An 18,444-nucleotide genomic window follows, 5' to 3' on the forward strand; every position below is an offset into this window, starting at 1 on the left:
GTTTACTATAAAAAAGCCAGTCGTTACTCCAGCCATCTTCATGGACTAGTCTCAAAAGCCTTAATTGTAGCACAATGTCATAAAAATTTAAAGAAATGTATGATAACAGATAGCAGGGCAGCGATCCATGGCAGAAAACCACAATGCCAAAAAAATTATATAAAAATATAAAAATTTCATTTTTTTTCATAGTAGTGACCTATAGTTCAGAGACAACAATACATCATTCAACAACATGCAATAGAAGTCTCACAAATGTATTCCAGTTTCAGGAATTTGATCCACACATTTCACTCTTACAGAGCTATATAATGAACAGCTGAACTTTTTAAAATAAATAATTTTGCAGAACATCCTCTTAAAACCAATAGATTATGAATTACTACACATGTTTGTGTGTGCGTGTGTTACAATGACAGTAGTGGTAAATACTGCTAGAGCTCCACAAAGTCCTTAACTGGCATTTTAATAAACCAGATGTATGTTAAAACTCCTTTGTAAGCTGAATTTTCATAGCCTGAACACATAATTACCATTAAGTTAAATGGAAAAAAACTCAAGTATTTACTGGCCCACAAGAAATAACCCCACATTTTTGCTAAAATACATGAAAATTGATTAAATTATTTCAACACATTAGACATCAAACAAACCCTAATAAGACATTACCCTTCATTAAACACTGTTCATATGGTTTATTACTTCAAGTTTCACATTCAGAGCAAAGACCTTTGAATCTTTCCTGGGCTTTCCAAACTGTTTCACAGTCCACTTTTATGCCATGATGGTTAAAATAATGAAAGGAGGCACATGAGCAAAATGCCTAAGTAGATTATACGATACCAATGTGAATGCAGCATCAGCTGTAAGAATCAATGACACTGAGATGGCATTCACCAACATCTAGCTCTGCCCCATCATAGGCTTCAGTGAGGTGTACTTTATTTAAAACAACTGTGACGATGGCCAGGTGTTTGAGCCTGGGATGATTTTCAAACGTGTGCCATTAGCTCAGTCTTTGTAACTGCAAGAATCCAGATTTATTAGGGTTTACAGTATAAGACAAGGCAGAGTATAACTTTCTTCATAAACACAATGTTTAGTATAGCCATCATTCATACTTCAGTAAAAGACTTATCATCCATATGTGTACAAGAATATTTTACAAGGTAGGTAAGTATATATCAAGGAGAAAGTTTTGCTGGCTAGTTAAATATGGACCCATCAACTCAACAGTTACAATAGGTAGGTAGTGTGTACAGTATGTCCAGTACCTCCATATCAAACTTAGATACTACACTGATTTTATGTGCTTGCTTACGATTGCATAGTGTGCATTATCCACCCTACTTTTTGCCTCATTCTATGTATTCAAGGAGAACAAGCTCTGCAAGCAAACATAATACATGTGTGTGAACTGAACTGAATATCAGCACGGAAAAATGTAACTGCGTTAAGTCAGCTTGGCTGCTGTTGGCAATGTGTGCAGCTCACAGTTGTTAGTCAGTAGTAATCATGGCACAATAAATTAAGGAAAATGGGACAGTTTTTTTTTTTCTCAAAATAACACCTCCATTATTACTCTGCCTGAAATAATTATTGTTAATAACTGCTTGTTTGTTCACAATTCCATTTCATTTTTTATTTATATTTGTTTAATATGACTCATAATACAATGAGTTTGGTTGCTTGTTATGTACACCAGTCATTTTTTATTTTAATATTGTCATTTTCATAATTTCCATTTAATACTGGTATGAGGCAGTAAATAGCCTCATACCTGTTTGATGGTGATTCTACAATTATCATTCATTCAGACACCAAATGCAAGGGATATTAGTTGAAAAGTCAGACAAACCTTTTGCTCAAAACCGTTTATTGGGAATTATTTGGTTAATTAAGAAACTAAAAGCCAGTGGTGTCTTAGATAAATGTACCAGCAGCAGCTTCAAAACAGGACGCCCATGGGGAAGCGACTCATGACTCTGAAATCAGCAAAATTATGCATGCTGTGGATTTAAGTAGTAGTCAATACTCTAAGCAAAGAATATGTATTTTTTTCATTTTTAAAGAATTAGGGTATTTTAGAAACAAAGAATCTTGCCCTCAGAAGCAGTTACGGCATAGTAGAGGCAAATATCCATTAACACTCTACATGGATCCCTTACGAAGATGACAGCAACTGGGACAATTTATAGGGTCATTCATTAAATTATAGAAGAGAGGTTTTATTTAGAATGAAGGGATCCCTCAAAAACATCTCATTAGTTTGAGTATTTTCACTTCAATATTTTTACAAGGACTAAATACAAAGCCGAACACTCTGAAATACTTACATCTTCTGGCAAGGCCTTGACTAGCTCACTGTGTGCCATGGGGCGTATACATAACTGGTGAATGATCTCCCGTTTGATTTCATCGGAATCCCCAACGTGACCAACACCAGGAACAAAGCGTTCTCCTGCACAAATACATAGGTGAATGAGAGGTATCTGCAGTAGGCTAAAGATGGGAAAATCTAAATTAAAATAACTCACCAACAAGCATGATAATAAGGTGCAACATCTCCTCAATTAGCGTATTATTCTGATTCAGGACATCCTGCAAAAAATACACAAATAAAACTTAAAGACCTTCATAAAGTCAAAGCATCAGGAAATACGTAAAGCCACAGCTTACCTTGTTAGTCCCATCACTACCATAACGTTTGCCATACTGGTGATTGTTAAAGACCAGGTGCAGCTCAAAACGACTCAAAACAATCATGAGGAAGTGGTTGGGATCCATCATTGAAGCTCCAGCCTAAGGAAGGAGACTGTTAGCAGACACTCAGCAATGCTAAGTAATCTAGATTTCCACTAGACGAAGTTACACAATAAGCATCTCAACCCAGAGAGCAAAATCTTACGTAAATCTAAATCAAAATAAGGTTTCCATTATTATCATATTTAAGAGTTTTTACTATTTAAGATCTGAATTTGATTTTAAACAAACATTAATATACTAATATCTGTCATTTACCAATTACCTTAACTACTATAAGGGCATTCTGTAGGGGATTGCAAGAGAGATAATAAAATTATATTCTTGGTTATTAAAGCTTTCAGACATTCAGATGATGCAAATAGAGAGTACAGAAACAATGTTTCTTTGCTTTACTGGTTAACCAGTTATGGTCAATGACAAAGACACTATTATGTATATGCCTAGCTGTTTTTGGCAAAGAACCTTTCAAACTGGCTAGGCAGATTCATGAATATGCCCTGTTAGGTGCTGGGATTAACTTAAAGTAATGCTGATTAAATGTTCAGCATTGCCACCATACTTTCCATTGCATTCTAACATACAAAAACCACAATGCATGTCTGCTACTTTCAAAAGCACCTGTAGATGTTCACATTTCTATAATATATGTGTGCATCCATGAATCCCCCACACACTTCACAAACCTATTGTAGCTAATGCAGCTTAATATCACCAGCAACTTATAATATGCAACAACTTTTTGGGAAGTGCAAAATTAATTTACAGTTAAGAATATTTTGTCCTTTATGGTATTATTAGGGTTATATATTTATGACATTGCACTTACCAGCATGTCACATATATTTTTACTATTTATTATTCTTATGTTTTTGGTTTACTATAATAAAACATCTTAAGAATATTGGTTTCCCATAAGAAACATCATTATTTAATGATGTAAATAACTTAGTTATAAAGGTATTTTCACAGAGATTATAATGCTTTAACATGTTACTTTGAAGAGGAGCAATTAATTACTAATATGGTACTTGGGTATACGTATTGCAGGAGTAAAAAAAAGCGTAGCTGCAATGATATTAAATTCAACAACATACACAGAGAAAGAAAAGCCACTGTGGATCTCACAAAGAGGACTAAACATTAGAGACAAAGAAAGGAAAAAAATAATAAATAGTTTCAAGTTAAGTACTCTTCTGCCCAATAACCTTCTTACAAATAACCTCATATGTCTATCAGAATCTACACTCAGCTTGTGACATACTGTGTAAGGAAAGTACAAAGCGTTTTAGTTTCTTAATAACATACCTATTAGACATCTATAAATTAAGAACTGACCCTTATGGAACTTTCTTTAGTTGGAAAAAATATACTCTATAAAATATACATCAATATCCGTGCATTATGTACATATATTAAGGTTGCACACATTGAATGCAGCTTATGAAAGATGAAAATTAACTATTTTCAAGCTATTGTCCTTTCTATTACAGCTTTGATACCAATGATTTCATATTAGAATATAAAAAGGAGATCAACAAAATAAGAAATGTTTTAAGTGACTACATGATGCTGAAGAACACAAGATTAAAGAAAGTGAATGATTTATAGTTGCTCTATTTTCACTAGCAAGGAAGTGAGCCATGAACACCATATCTGAACACAATCTCTCCGAGACCACATCTCTTTTAGAGTCAAATTATTATGCTTACCAAGCAGCAAAGGCTGAGGAGGATGATGTGTTTGTCTTGCTACATTGCAGACCTTGTTTTAGCCATATGCTCAGTACTACAAGCTACATTTTGACTTGAGAAATTGATATACAGAAAATCAGGGCAAAACTAATTTTGGTTGAACACTTTTCCTGTTAACTGTGGGCACAAAGAAAGATATAAAGCTATCCTTTAATAACTATTAGCAAAAGTGGTGTTCCCCCCAAAACAATTTAAATATGAAGTTTAATTTTTAACCCCATTCCTGACATTTTCTTTTTTAAATATACCATATCAATATTTCACTAGTAGGGTTTTTAAAATATATTAAAGAAATGTTTAATAGTGATGCAACTTAAATTTTATTAAATGGTGCAATTACATTAGAGATAAACGTGATTAAAATTGAAGGATCAAAAACTTTAAAAAGAAAAAAGACAAATGCAGCACTCAAAACAGAGAATTAGTACAGCAAATTGCATCCTACAAATATTTTGGGAAGACAGGTTCATGATCATTTGAGGATTTAATTACTGTGAACTGGGAAAAGGTGGGAAATTTCCAAAGTTTATTTTTCTTACATAAATGGAATGATTTAGCTGGCGTATTTTAACATTTTCTGTTTTTTTTGCAAAGTGTTCTGTGTCTTGGGAAGCATGCATGCTCAAAATAAAGTTAACAAATGACACAAAATTAAAGCATTGTGAAGAATCATTGGGGTTGATCACACGAGTGTGGAACAGCTACAGATACATGCAGATTAATTTTAAAAAAGCTTTAACCAATCCCAAATGATCCAGGTCATCCTCTGCACCATAAAATCAACATAAGAGTTTGAAAAGCAATACAATTCTGCAATTCAGAATGATAAAAAATGGAAATATAAAATGACAATTTGTACCTGCAACAATTAGGATGTTAATGGTAATGAGTACCGCAAGTTACTTAATAACTAGCCATTCGTGGCTGTGTAGCATCACAATATTCAGAATCCCACACTGCTTCTGGCATGTCCTAGGGACGTCAGAAAAGAAAATTCATTTCCAGTGAAAAAATTCTGTTCACGTGGATGTTCACGATGTCGCAGATGGATCACCCCAACTACTGAATTTAAATTTGCCACCAAGGATGACACCCTCTTTGGACCTTGAGGTTTCCTTTGTTGCTAATCTTCAGTAAACTTTCTAAAGCAAGGGTGCATCATCATTTATGACTTTACTATCCATTTGTATTTCCTATTATACTTTCTTCTGTTGCTATTACTCTATTTTGTTAATAAATACTACACTACTTTCAGGTTACTTTGTGTATCTTGAGTGACTGAAATAACAAAATAGATACAGAGCACCTGGTGTGGGAAGATTATCACTTTCTTTCCCACTGAGTGTGAGAAGGTTAAGACGGACATCCAAAAAGAGCACAAGACAGTAGAAGTAATCCATCATTAGTTGGTAAGTGACATTAACCAGGTTGTATTAGAATTCATGTGTCTACATTACTCTCAGGGACTAAGGTATATCAGCATTTAAGCTTAGGTTATACCTGGGGACAACATTGAAGAAAGCGAGTCCCTGTGTGGAACACTGACGTGTGACAGGCTGTGCAGCCATCACAAATAACCAGTGCTTAAGTGGACAAGGTTTTTATGGGTGTGTATTACACTTAGGGTGCAAGAGTAAACCAATCCAAAAATGAACTTAGCGAGTTCCACTCAACCCGCAGCAACAATACAGAAGCAACAGAGAAAAACATGTTTACTGAGAGAGCAAGTCCAGAAGATAATGCAAAAGAGGAAAATAAACCAAAGAAGAACTGCTTTATACAAAAAAGGTGTCCATACTCTGTATATATGAAACTTGCAAATAAACGGCATGAGTGACTAATATGTCAATTATGTAACTGATGTATAAATAAGGTCACAAGTGTGGTGAGCTGGTATTGTTTCTGCAAAACTGTTTCATGCAATCTATAAAAATAAGAAATACCATAAAATTAAAAATTTGAGTAATACAAATGTAAATATCAATAGAGAAAAATTCAAACAAGTTTAGCTACTTTTCATATGTAAAATTATTTGAAAAACTTGAATGGAAAAAGCAAAAATCATTTTACCTCATTCAAAAATTCAAGAACCAATCTTCAATGATATTCAACTGCATTGCTCTAGGTACAGTGCAAGGCACCAAACAGATAAGGACATTCTGCTGGTACAAAGGCCCTGCTGACTAGAACGCTACAAAAAATAATCTAAATAATGTTCTCTCGAGAAAGAACTCACACCACATAATGTCTCATTTTCCTACAGAGATTCGGTCATGCCCTTGACCTCAAATTCTTCCACCTCCTCTTTCTTCTAAGAAAGTGTGTTTAAGTACAGTGGCTTCTTTGGCTCACCTGAAGAACAGAAAGGTCCTTGTCAAACATCTCTGCCCTGCACTTCACATTATGATAGTAATAGATCTGCAAAACAGAATAAAAATTAAAGCTGGTATGCAGTTTGAAGATCAGCACTTAATGTATTTTTCAAAAGTGGAATGCATCACTCACCTGATTGACAAGAGAAAAGCCATTCCTTCTCCACATACCAGCATGCACCTGAGCACACAAAACTAGGCACCGTAAGGGATGCTCGATCAGCATCGGGGGACTTAATTCGCTCTGGGGAAATAGTTTTAAACAATAAAAGAGGGAGGTAAGGAGTCAGATCTTAAATAGATAAATGTGTTGTGTACATGGCCCCTCAAGCTAGAACTAAGACCGGTTTCATATTTATCACTTTATTAGCAAAAGAGTGAATAAATAAAATGGCCAAGTTGAAATAGTAGTGGCATCAAGAGGTACACATGATTATGGAGGGTACCCTTATACAGAAACCTTAGCCATATCTGTGGTTATGTAAATGCATTTGCCTATGAACCCAATACATTGAGTCTAATGGCATAGTTGTAAATGCATGTTCACCCATTAGCCAAAATGTTGTTTTGGGGTTGTAGTTTTGACCAACATTCTGTGCTTCTATACAGGCCTGTAGATGAGAGAGCTAGTGACACACAAACTGTATACAGTATGTAATCGATTGTTTATGGGTAGATTATGCGCGTATGCAGTAGACATACTGACCCAACCATGTGTTAACATCCTGAATGTATGCCTAACCCTCAAGAAAACACAAAAATGTTTTCTAAAAGCATAATCAGGAATTAGAAATTCATATGATTGAAAATCTAAACATGAGTATGTATGTTTATTCCTACACAGTCTTGGGTATCCTCAAGTATGCTGTTAATTCTACTCATGCTATATACTGTATACCACACATTTCTTCGTGGTTGCTCTTCTTATAGTGTACAGACATTCCCTGCCTTTCACTCCATATTTACAAACTACTGTAGCCCATTTCCCACTGACACAACTTTCTCTAAGCTCTGTAGTTATTTTGCATTCTCATCAAAATGCAAACGTAATGTTCAACACTGGAAGAAATGTCACATTTCAATGTCTAACTGATGCCATTTTTCTAGAAGGAAAAAGGAGTGTGAAATGAAAGCAAATAGGAGTCCATAGAAATACAAAGTAACAAGAAAGCTCTGGAATGAATGAGCCAATGATAAGAGCATACAAAATTCATCATTTCCTGAATAATTAGGTAGAGAAGGAACCCACATGTAGGCACTGACTCTTAGAGGACTTCCTTCACTTGCAAGACTTGTAGAGCTGTGTGCGTTACATACTCACCAGAGATAGCTGCTCTGGAAATCTGTATGCCACAGTAGTTTTGCTTAAGAGAACATGTAGACCTTAAGAAGAAACAAAGAAGGTGCATCAAACAGAGTTAGGTTGGAGGCCATGGTCATTAATGATTCACATCACTTATAGATAACATTTAGTAGCATGGAAAACTCTTTAGGGCTATAGCAAGCAATATTTAGAACTCTCAATTTTTAATTTGTGCCAAAACCTTTTTACAGACACTTGTACCGCAGATTCAAGCCCAAACCATGCAATAGTGAATATGCTGTGGCATTGTTATACCATGTATCAATTATAAGATATAAAGGAGTTATGTCAAATATTGTGTTCACAGTATAATTTTCTTGATGTAATATTGTTGAAGTTGCTGGTAGCTATGGTGTATAATACATAGCAGTCAAAAATGGTATCACTTATAGCGTGACATCCCTTATTAAACAAAAAAAAGCTTTTCCAAACAGCAGTTGTTTCAAACTGTTTCATACATTAATTCAAATGCCAGATAGTTATACTTGAAAGAGATCCACGGCGGTAGACATTTTTAGAGCAACAGTAGGTTTACGCTCTGGGTAGAAGCATAGGAGCACATTATCGTTGTGGAGTAGCTCCTAGTGCTGATGAGGGAGTTGGCAAGCCCGCACTCATGTACAAACAGGTGCAGATCGGCTAGTTTCTTCATTGGCGCTCCGAGATGTGTAATTAGCAACTGCACCCACTTAAAAGAAGCCGGATAGCGAGGAGGATGGATAGAAATGAAACCAAAAGGCAGCATTAGTAGACCAAATCGGCCCAGTGGAGAGGAGGCCTGCATGGTCAGAGGTCCCAAGATGGAGTGAAGGGAATGGAGCACCAAAGGATGTCCCTGCTAATGCAGTGTTTTGGAGCAGGGACATTGATGAAGCCTCCTAAGGATCCGATAGATACCAAGCCAAGAAAGTGTTAATTGAAGATTGAGGACCGGCTCGGTGCATCCTGTGTGGAGCCAGGCAGAATGAGAGCTGGAAACAGGGGACCATAGCTTTAACCATCACTGGCAACTAAGATGACCCAGTGGGGTGAGATGTGGAGACAGGCAGAGGCACGGTGGACTGACTGGAGACAGTAACCACTGCCTGGATGGTTTTGTATTTGTATTTAAATTTATTTTTGGTTTTTATTTTCCACATTATCACCGATTTTATTGGAATATTTATTTACCTATTTATTTAAAAGAAAACGGCACCACACTTTATTGTTTGAACATTTCATTCAGTGAATAAAGAGCATTAATCACTCTGCACACTAAATCACATAGCCGTGAGGCCCACAAATGTGGGCTGTTGACAAGGCAAAAGTAAAAATTAGGTTACTAATAAAAATTGCACAAATGCTTGATGTCGCAGAAGCAGAACATGCAAATGTTGAGGATTGACAGTACATTAATTCAATAGCACACGTACACACTATGGGAGCTTCTACAAGAGCGAAACATACCTGCCAGTAGACGAGACACAGGCAAGTGAACGCTGACCTTTTCCTGAGACACACAGTATCGTATTGTGTCCACTGAATGACCAAACATGTTAAGCGTAAGAGGCTGCTCTCCATCTGTGAATCCACTGTGGCAGTGAATCAGCAGTGCCAGGCACTTTTTGTAGGCATCTATCAAGACCTGCTCCTGTTAAAAAAAACATTAAATAGCACAGAAAAGTCCTTCAAATGTCTGTTTTTCAATGTAGGCAAAGCTTTGAAATAAGCAGCAAAACTTACATCTGAGGCACACCACTCCTGCATCATGGAAATGATGTGCGTTAGCTTCATCTGTAAAGTAAAAGCTGCTTCCCACTCGGGCTCCATTTCAATATGCTGTCCCACCTGCCGTGTGACCGGATCCATACCCTTTCAAATATATATGTTATATAAATAAAAACATTGTAACAAAGGCCAGGAGTGAAGTTAAATAACTAAGCTGACACTGCAAGAACACTTACCTGCATGCACTTCAGCAACTCCAGAAAGGCATCAAAACCTTCTAGAAACTTTTCCCTTAGCTTATCTGTCCATTCATTAGGCCGAGTGATTAAAACATACCTGAAACAGAAACAAACATTTACTTTACAAATTCTCCATTTAAACTGCATAATTGTCACAAATTGGCAATAAACTGCTGGATTCTGCTTTGAATTCTAAATCAAAAATTGGCTGAATGTAATGGTGGACTTTGAAAAAGGCTGCCTGTGCTTAATGTGTAAAAAGTGCTGCTCGTGTCATTCTTACCCTTCATCCCTCATTATTGCTAGAAACTGTGGTGGACAAAGTTAACAAATCCGTAAGCAACAGTCAGCACTCTACTCATTTCTAGCGTATATACAGTGTGAAATTAAAACAGATGAGCAAACTAGATTAATCCTAATCAGGTAGCAGTCAATTAGTCATAACTACATCTCTGAAAGATACAGTATAACCTGCAGTGCTCATTTCACAAACTGTTTGTGCTTCTAAACATCTATAAATTTTTATGTGCTGACAATGTTTACGTTTTGATGATATAAACCACTATTTCAAGTAGTCTGTAGTAAATATGTATGTGTTAAGCTTACTTCAAGTCTCCAATGAGACTCTGTACCCTGCGGAACTTGAAGGCCTGCTGGGCAGTGTATCGTTCAAACTGGAAACGTCCTTGGGGATCTCTGTGTCGTAGATGATCCATAAAGGTGCGAATGATTGTAGTCAGGAGGTCTTCTTCAGTGATCAACATCCGTGCCTGAAATTAAAAGAGTCTCTAACCCAACTTGGAGAAAAAGTACATATAAAAAAACAGGTCTGCTGTGAAAGTTTAACTTGAGAAGTAAGCACAGAACATGGAACAATTTTCATTTGGCAATATTGGACAAGCACAGAAAGACCAATTCTCTATGCAGTGTCTACAGTATCTATAGTAACATCCAAAGCTATAACAGATATGCAGACCAAGTATGGGGACACCTCTTTTAACATCCAAAAGGAAGGCATTTTAAACAGCACCATCTTCATATGGAAGCACCTCCAGGTTACAAAATCAGCTGCCTGTACTCACCAAAGATGGCACTGTGAAAATTTGCACGGAGAGATCCGTGATAGAGAACTGTCTGTCATGGTCATCGTTCACAAAGTCACACTGCAATCGTTCATAATTCTAATAGGGAGGCAAAGAAAAAGGCAGGGAATACAACCTTCAGTTAGCATGTGTGGGTACTCACCAGGGTGGGCACTGTGAAGAGCTGGACAGACAGGGCAGTTACTGACACCACCCGTTCATGGTCATCCTCCATAAAGTCTGTCTGCAGCTTCCTGTAATTCTAGACAAAGGAGGAAATTTGCCTCCAGGTCAGACTTCTCACAATCTGCTCCTCGCAGATTTAGTGAGAAATGCAAATGTGCAGAATGATTCCCCACCCAAAATATTCTACATGGTTCAGCACCTTTTTTTGACCTGTATACTCCAGGCAAGACGGGCCAAAGCTGGGCTGGGGCAGTCCTGTTACGGTACAGATAGACAGGACTGCCACAGGCACACCTGCTTGGAGAAGTCCTGTTACTGCTTACCACACTCAGGACCATGACCATCAAATGCACAGTCTAGGAAAAGTTCTTTTTAAAATCTTCTGTCATTTGTATTATAGCTCAGTTGACTATGCAGGCAATGCTCATAATATCTGACTGCTTCAAAATATTTTATTTGCACTGCTTACAAATGCTGCCAGAATGAAGGCAGAAAAGACTATTCAGAATTAAAATGATACAAGAAGCAAAGTATGTCATTAAGTTAGGTTAATAAACCCTGTACAAATCTATTTGCACAGCATTACTAACACAACATGATTTTATGTCATTTCACATGCACTGGCACTTACTTTTGCAAACTGAACTGCAAATAGCTTCTTGTATTTCAAATCCATGAGAAGACTGCTCATGAAGAGTTGGTGATAAACATTCCTTGCACCTGCAGGTACACAGAAAACAAATGATAGTCAAGGAACTTAAGCAAGACAATAAACTGACCTATAGGGACCACTTGCTAATTAGATATGAGATTTCAGAGCATAAAGGCACTTCCGACTCACCTTTCCAGAGCTTTGAATCACAAAGCATTAGCTTGTCCACAAGAGATGAATTCTCTCCTTCTGGTCCCAACTGTAACCAGACCTGGCATAGAATTCGACGCAGTCCATCTGTAACAGCAGTAGAGAAAAACATAACATGGGAGGTAGCTGTTCGGTGAATTTAGGTAAAACGCCATTCAGTAATTCATGCATTCTAAGATGTAAGATGTACTTTTTTGTGCAAATCCAGATTAGGATGATTTTTACAGAAAGAGGAGACTGTCGCTGAATAATGAACTTATGATTTATTTATACTATTTTTTGTTTATTATGCTGACTGAGGGAAAAAAGAAGATCAGCCAAGCAACCATCAAAATGTACATCCCTGTATTTAGTTCTAACAGCTGAACGGATTTTGTACCATACATGTCACAGCAACCAATGAAAGGTGCACAAAAAACAAGAAAGCTGCGTTTAAAAACAAAAGCATGAATTAATGTCCAACTAATTAATTAGTCAACACGATTACTATAATGCATTCCTAACTGGAACACCTAAGAAGGACATTGATCAACTGCTGTTAGTTCAGAATACAGCAACAAGAATCTTTGAGCACATCTCATCTGTTTTAGCAAGGTTCCATTGGCAACCAGTGTCCTTTACAATACTGCTAATGGTATATAAAACTCTATACTCTTGCTCCTCCTTATATGTCAGAATTACATTCCAGGTCACAACCTTAGTTCTTGGAAGAATAAGCAGACCACTATTAGAAGTTCTAAACATAAAAGAACTGGTGAGGCAGCCTTTGGCTGTAATGTATAAAAAAATCTGACATATATACCAACTGAGAGGCCAGGTTAACACCACAGATCATTTAAAAAAAACTATTGAAATCAATTTCATTTATATGGCTTTTTCATAACTACATTTTAGTTCTACTTACAAAATACTATAAATGACTTAACATGCTTCATTGATTTGCAATCATTATTGATCTCTACTTTTGTGGTTTTCTATGGTGGGGTTTTGAATCACCACCTGATTAAATTCAGCCACCTGTGATTTTCAAATGAAAGTGGATGCCCATGACTATCTATACTAATAAAAGGCAAAGCCCTCACTGACTCACTCATTCACTCACTGACTGACTCACTCACTCATCACTAATTCTCCAACTTCCCGTGTAGGTGGAAGGCTGAAATTTGGCAGACTCATTCCTTACAGCTTACTTACAAAAGTTAGGCAGGTTTCATTTCGAAATTCTATGCGTAATGGTCATAACTGGAACCTCTTTTTTGTCCATATACTGTAATAGACTGCAGCTCGATGGCCGTGGGAGGCGGAGTTGCGTATCGCGTCATCACGCCTCCCACGTAATCACGTGAACTGACACAAAGAGCGCTGAAGAAAACATTCATTACACAATTGAGAAGGCAGCGAAACAATAAGAAGCGAGCGAGTGACGCATAAATTAAGTTCATAGACCTACAAAAGGTTGCCATTGATTTGAGGCAAGATTGCTTTTCTCCTGTACAACTATACGTTGCATTCTCAACAGTAAGCTTGCACGGCTTGGTCATATTACAACCGGAGTGCTGAACTGACAACATGGTATACAAAGAGAACTATAACAATCGTAATAAACGAACAATAATACAGCGGAGAACCCGTGGATTAAATAAAAAGGCTGCTTCCTTGGCGAAGCAATGAAAAAGGATGGCCTTATATGGCGTTCATTTATAAAACAGCGGAGAAGCTTTGTAAAGGCAGCTTCACAAAAAAACAGATCCTTAACAAATTGTTATTGGTATATTTTCCCTCAGTTTAAAAAGGTTTTCTTTTCTTCTTAATAAAAATTTAAAAGCAGTACTTCGCCGCTGCACGGGGATTTTGCTATATATATATATATATATATATATATATATATATATATATATATATATATATATATATATATATATATATATATATATGACAGCAACACTCATAACAATGACAACACAATTACATTGACAATCATGTAACGTTATTTTTAAAATGTTTCCTTTTCTTTTTCATAACCTGTTTAAAGCACTACTTCGCTGCGAAGCACGGGTATTTTGCTATAAAGAATATAGCGGACAATGGTTTAAAGGAGTACATATTTAAAATTGGCGGTAAGAGTAAATTGTTTAGCAAATGAAGTTCTTCATAAAGAGCTAAATGAACACATCGAAGAACTGTTGGTCTCATCCATTATGAGAAATGGATGTCTAGGATGGAACTCTAATGACAGCGATGTTATTTTGCCTTTTTTGAGGTATCCTGTATTTAATCAACCTGAGAGGTTTTAATTACGTATATGTACATTAAATCATGAGCAGAAGATCAAAGGTTCAGAAAGATAAGGAAAAGGCAACTAAAGCTTCATCAAAGCCTAATCCAGTCTTAAGTTTACAATACGGCCTGCCAGAGACTTATTTGGAAGAGACTGGCGAAGGAATGGATCTACTTGGATCTCACACTGCAGCATCGGCTCCAGTCGAGAGCGAAAGTGGAAGCAAAAATATGAGTGAGGAGGACAATGAGAATTCACAGATCTCAGGTGGGTTAAGGGAACTGAGCTTTACCTCTCTGTCTCCACTGTCAATTACTACTAATTCCCAAAGTGAATCAACAGTATCAAGTCCAACCGGAATCATGGCTCCGCCTTTGTAGGGTATCTATACTAATAAAAGGCAAAGCCCTCACTCACTGACTCACTCATCACTAATTCTCCAACTTCCCGTGTACGTAGAAGGCTAAAATTTGGCAGGCTCATTCCTTACAGCTTACTTACAAAAGTTAAGCAGGTTTTATAGGGCCGAACTGACAACGTGGTATACAAAGAGATCCTTAACAAATAATTATTTGTATATTTTCCCTCAGTTTAAAAATGTTTACTTTTCTTCTTAATAACAATTTTAAGGCAGTACTTTGCCGCTGCGAAGCGCGGGTATTTTGCTAGTCCAATATAAAATCCACTGCATCAGAGGCCTAAAAAATGTAAGGAAAGCCTTGCATACATTTCAGGTGGAAAGAATGCTTTGAAATCTCAGCAAATTGATATATATATATATTATATATTATATAAAGAAAAAGAAGTGTTTTTCTTATGCAAACTCTTATTGATTTATTTTCGTAAGTTATTTCATTCATTATCATTCACACCCAATTTTAATCTTATTTTTCTTTTCTAGTAACTATTTCCTTGACATCTTACTAAGCACTTTAGCAGATTTTCACATACAAAGTGCAGCTCAAAGAAATAATTGGTTTTTTTTTTTGTTTTTTTTTTTTTTTTACAGCATTTGACCAAGAGATACTAGTAAACTAGAAAAGGGACAAAGTAATCACTCTGTTTGTAATAATTGGTGAGATTACAGGGAAGAGGGAAAAAATAAAATAGCCAGAATGGCTTTCATTTAGATCTACTAATATGGTTCATTTACATAACTTTAAACTTAAAGGGACTGTAGTTGATGGCATGCATACTTACCTTCAATATGAAAATGCTGCTTAAAAAATATCCAAGGTGCATCATGTGTTTTTTGTTAATGATTTATCTATAAAGACCGTGACTGGTACTGTTTTAACATGGTGCACTCTGGTTGAAATGGGTACTTGTTTTCTACTCAGGAATTAAAATAAATAACATCTCATCAACACTATTCCAAATCTAAAAACTTTTGCAGTTTTTTGCTCTTACATTTGTGAGAAAATAATCTTGAATTCCTTCATGAATGGCTCCTGAAATATAATCAGATCTTTAACTCATGATATATACAGTCTAATTAAATAAAACACACACACAAAAATGTATATTGCCATATCAATATTGAACAGTAAATATTCAAGATCAAGAATGGAAAGAAAATACGTGAACCATTTGATTCTCTGTGTTAGCAATACAATCTAGCCAATAAATTCTGTAGGTGCTAATCAGACCTGTGTAGCATCTAGAATTTATTGTGATCCACTTTATTCTGCAAAAAAGCTTTATTTTATTAATTTATTTACTGTACATTTCTGGAATGTCTTGCATGAATAGCCCAAGTCAAATCATGTAGCAGTATGTCAAACAACCAGAACTTCAGCTTGGAAATTCTAACACGTGTAATTTCGTCTGTTTAAGCTTCACAGTCATTGCCATTACACTGGAGATTCACATCAAATGCCTTGATATTCTCTCCGAGAACTTCCTGGATACAAGTTAGAATGAATTGTTCTCTCACTATATGCAAATTGTTGATGCCCTGAGGCAGCAAACCAGCTCTCTTCAACATCCTTTACTGTTGGAATGTGGTTTTGGTGTGGATATGCACTGTCCTAGCAGTGTTACAAACACCAAAATGATCTTTAGAAAATATTCTTGCTCATCGAGATTTCTGAAGCAGTGCCTTCATAATTGGTCACCCTCAAGCACATTACAAGGCATCTCAAAATACAGAAGCACTGTAATGGATCCAAAAAGCATTAAAATGGTAAGAGATAAACCTAAAAAAAGGGAATTGCTATTGAGGCTAAAGGAAATGATTTTTCCTAATACATAAGTAAATAAAACACAACAAAATTTAGAAAACCTCAGACACAAACACAAAGGGAAATGATTGAAAATGATAACCAAATGTACAGTGAATAAAATAAGAACAAATATAATCAGAAATTGAAAGACTATGAATAAGAGGCTAATATACTGCATACCCATAAAGGATTTATGAGAGAAAGATCTTGCCCATTGCAGAATAGTTTGTCAACTGAAGTAAACAAAAGCAAATATGACAGTTTACTTGTACATTCAAAAATCATTTGATGCATTACTGCACTAAATATTAATTTTGAAACTAGAACACAGAGGCATCAGAGGTAACTAACAACAATGGGTTTCAAGAATGGTTATCATATATACTCGCGTTTAATTCCTCTCACACATAAGTCAGGGCTTGATTTTATCGTATAATTTCTGGTATTTTATAATGTTGTTCGTACAAGTCAAATGCGGAAAACTCACGCTATTAGTCCAAGAGATTATGATATGTAAATGCCCACCTGAGAGAGTAACCACGGAGTACACGACGTTTTGTTTTCTATGTATTGTGCCTATGTGACCACATAATAATACCCAAAAAAATTCCAAAGTGACGTTTGCACTGTTTTGTATCACACACCCTCATACAACTTTATCGTAAGAGCATCCCTTATCTACGATGGAGCGTTCGATCAGAAGAAAATATGAAGCTGGTTTTAAATTAAAAGTCGTTGAAGTGGCGAAAGAATTTGGTAACTGTGCTGCTGCAACAAAATGTGATGTGTCTACTGGTGCAAGATTTGAGAAAGCAAGAACGAAGTGTTGCATTTTTGAACGGGCGTATAAGTCGGGGTCTGATTTTATGATAGATTTTTCAGGTTTCAAGACTCGCTTAAATGCGAGAACATACGATAATTAGACAGTCACAGAGTACCGATAAGAAGAGATGGCTTGACAGAGGATAGGTTATCAGTCGTGTCTTTCAGGTGTGTGTTATTTAATTGTTACTTTTTCTAATTTATATTACAGGTTATGATTCTGGTTTAGTTAGTAAATTAGTGAAATTTATAGATGGCACTAATATTTGAGGTATAGCAGATAGTGAGAAAAAATGTAAAAGACCTGGACAATCTTCAAAACTGGGTGGAAAAATGGAAAATGCAGTTTAACATAGGAAAGCATAACATGTTACATGCAATTTAAATGCTTAAAAGTCTAAATATTCTTGATTACAATTTAAAAAAAAAAATCAAACATTCATAATAATTGACCTTGAAATAATCTAAATGATAACCCAAAAGCTGATGTTTGAAATTTGTAAATTTTTAACCTAAGACCACTGGTAAAGAATCAAATACATTTGTGATCAGCAACCTCAAAATAGCATAAGATGACACTCCACACACTGAAAAAAATAACTTGTTGGATAAACTTAAAAAAAATTATGGCAATCAATTGCATTCACCTTTTTAAGTTCTTTCAACTAACACTACTTTTAAGTAAATCCTACAATGGTATTTAATGTAAATTTAACATTGCTTTTTGAGTTGAGTGAAAATAAAAAAGTGATACGAATTTTTTGGATTAACTAAAATTTTCTTTTACAAAA

At 35.9% G+C, this 18,444-nt stretch overlaps 1 protein-coding gene across 2 annotated transcripts in view; it reads right to left on the minus strand.

Moving 5' to 3' along the window:
* ubr2 (ubiquitin protein ligase E3 component n-recognin 2) overlaps nt 1-18,444 on the minus strand; it is an 83,151-nt gene that overhangs the window by 34,442 nt on the left and 30,265 nt on the right. Inside the window, exons 9-21 of one of the 2 annotated variants that reach the window (XM_028820709.2) lie at nt 12,308-12,415; nt 12,098-12,186; nt 11,281-11,379; nt 10,805-10,968; nt 10,196-10,295; nt 9,975-10,103; nt 9,699-9,882; nt 8,211-8,272; nt 7,023-7,133; nt 6,870-6,935; nt 2,680-2,802; nt 2,538-2,601; nt 2,337-2,461 (exon numbers count right to left, since the gene is read on the minus strand). In XM_028820709.2, the coding sequence (XP_028676542.1) occupies nt 2,337-2,461; nt 2,538-2,601; nt 2,680-2,802; nt 6,870-6,935; nt 7,023-7,133; nt 8,211-8,272; nt 9,699-9,882; nt 9,975-10,103; nt 10,196-10,295; nt 10,805-10,968; nt 11,281-11,379; nt 12,098-12,186; nt 12,308-12,415 (1,424 nt within the window). Of the gene's footprint in view, nt 1-2,336; nt 2,462-2,537; nt 2,602-2,679; nt 2,803-6,869; nt 6,936-7,022; nt 7,134-8,210; nt 8,273-9,698; nt 9,883-9,974; nt 10,104-10,195; nt 10,296-10,804; nt 10,969-11,280; nt 11,380-11,443; nt 11,543-12,097; nt 12,187-12,307; nt 12,416-18,444 lie in introns of both variants that reach the window. The other variant, XM_028820708.2, reaches the window with a different exon arrangement.

The sequence above is a fragment of the Erpetoichthys calabaricus genome, chromosome 15 (genome assembly GCF_900747795.2).
Source record: "Erpetoichthys calabaricus chromosome 15, fErpCal1.3, whole genome shotgun sequence".
Taxonomy (NCBI): domain Eukaryota; kingdom Metazoa; phylum Chordata; class Cladistia; order Polypteriformes; family Polypteridae; genus Erpetoichthys; species Erpetoichthys calabaricus.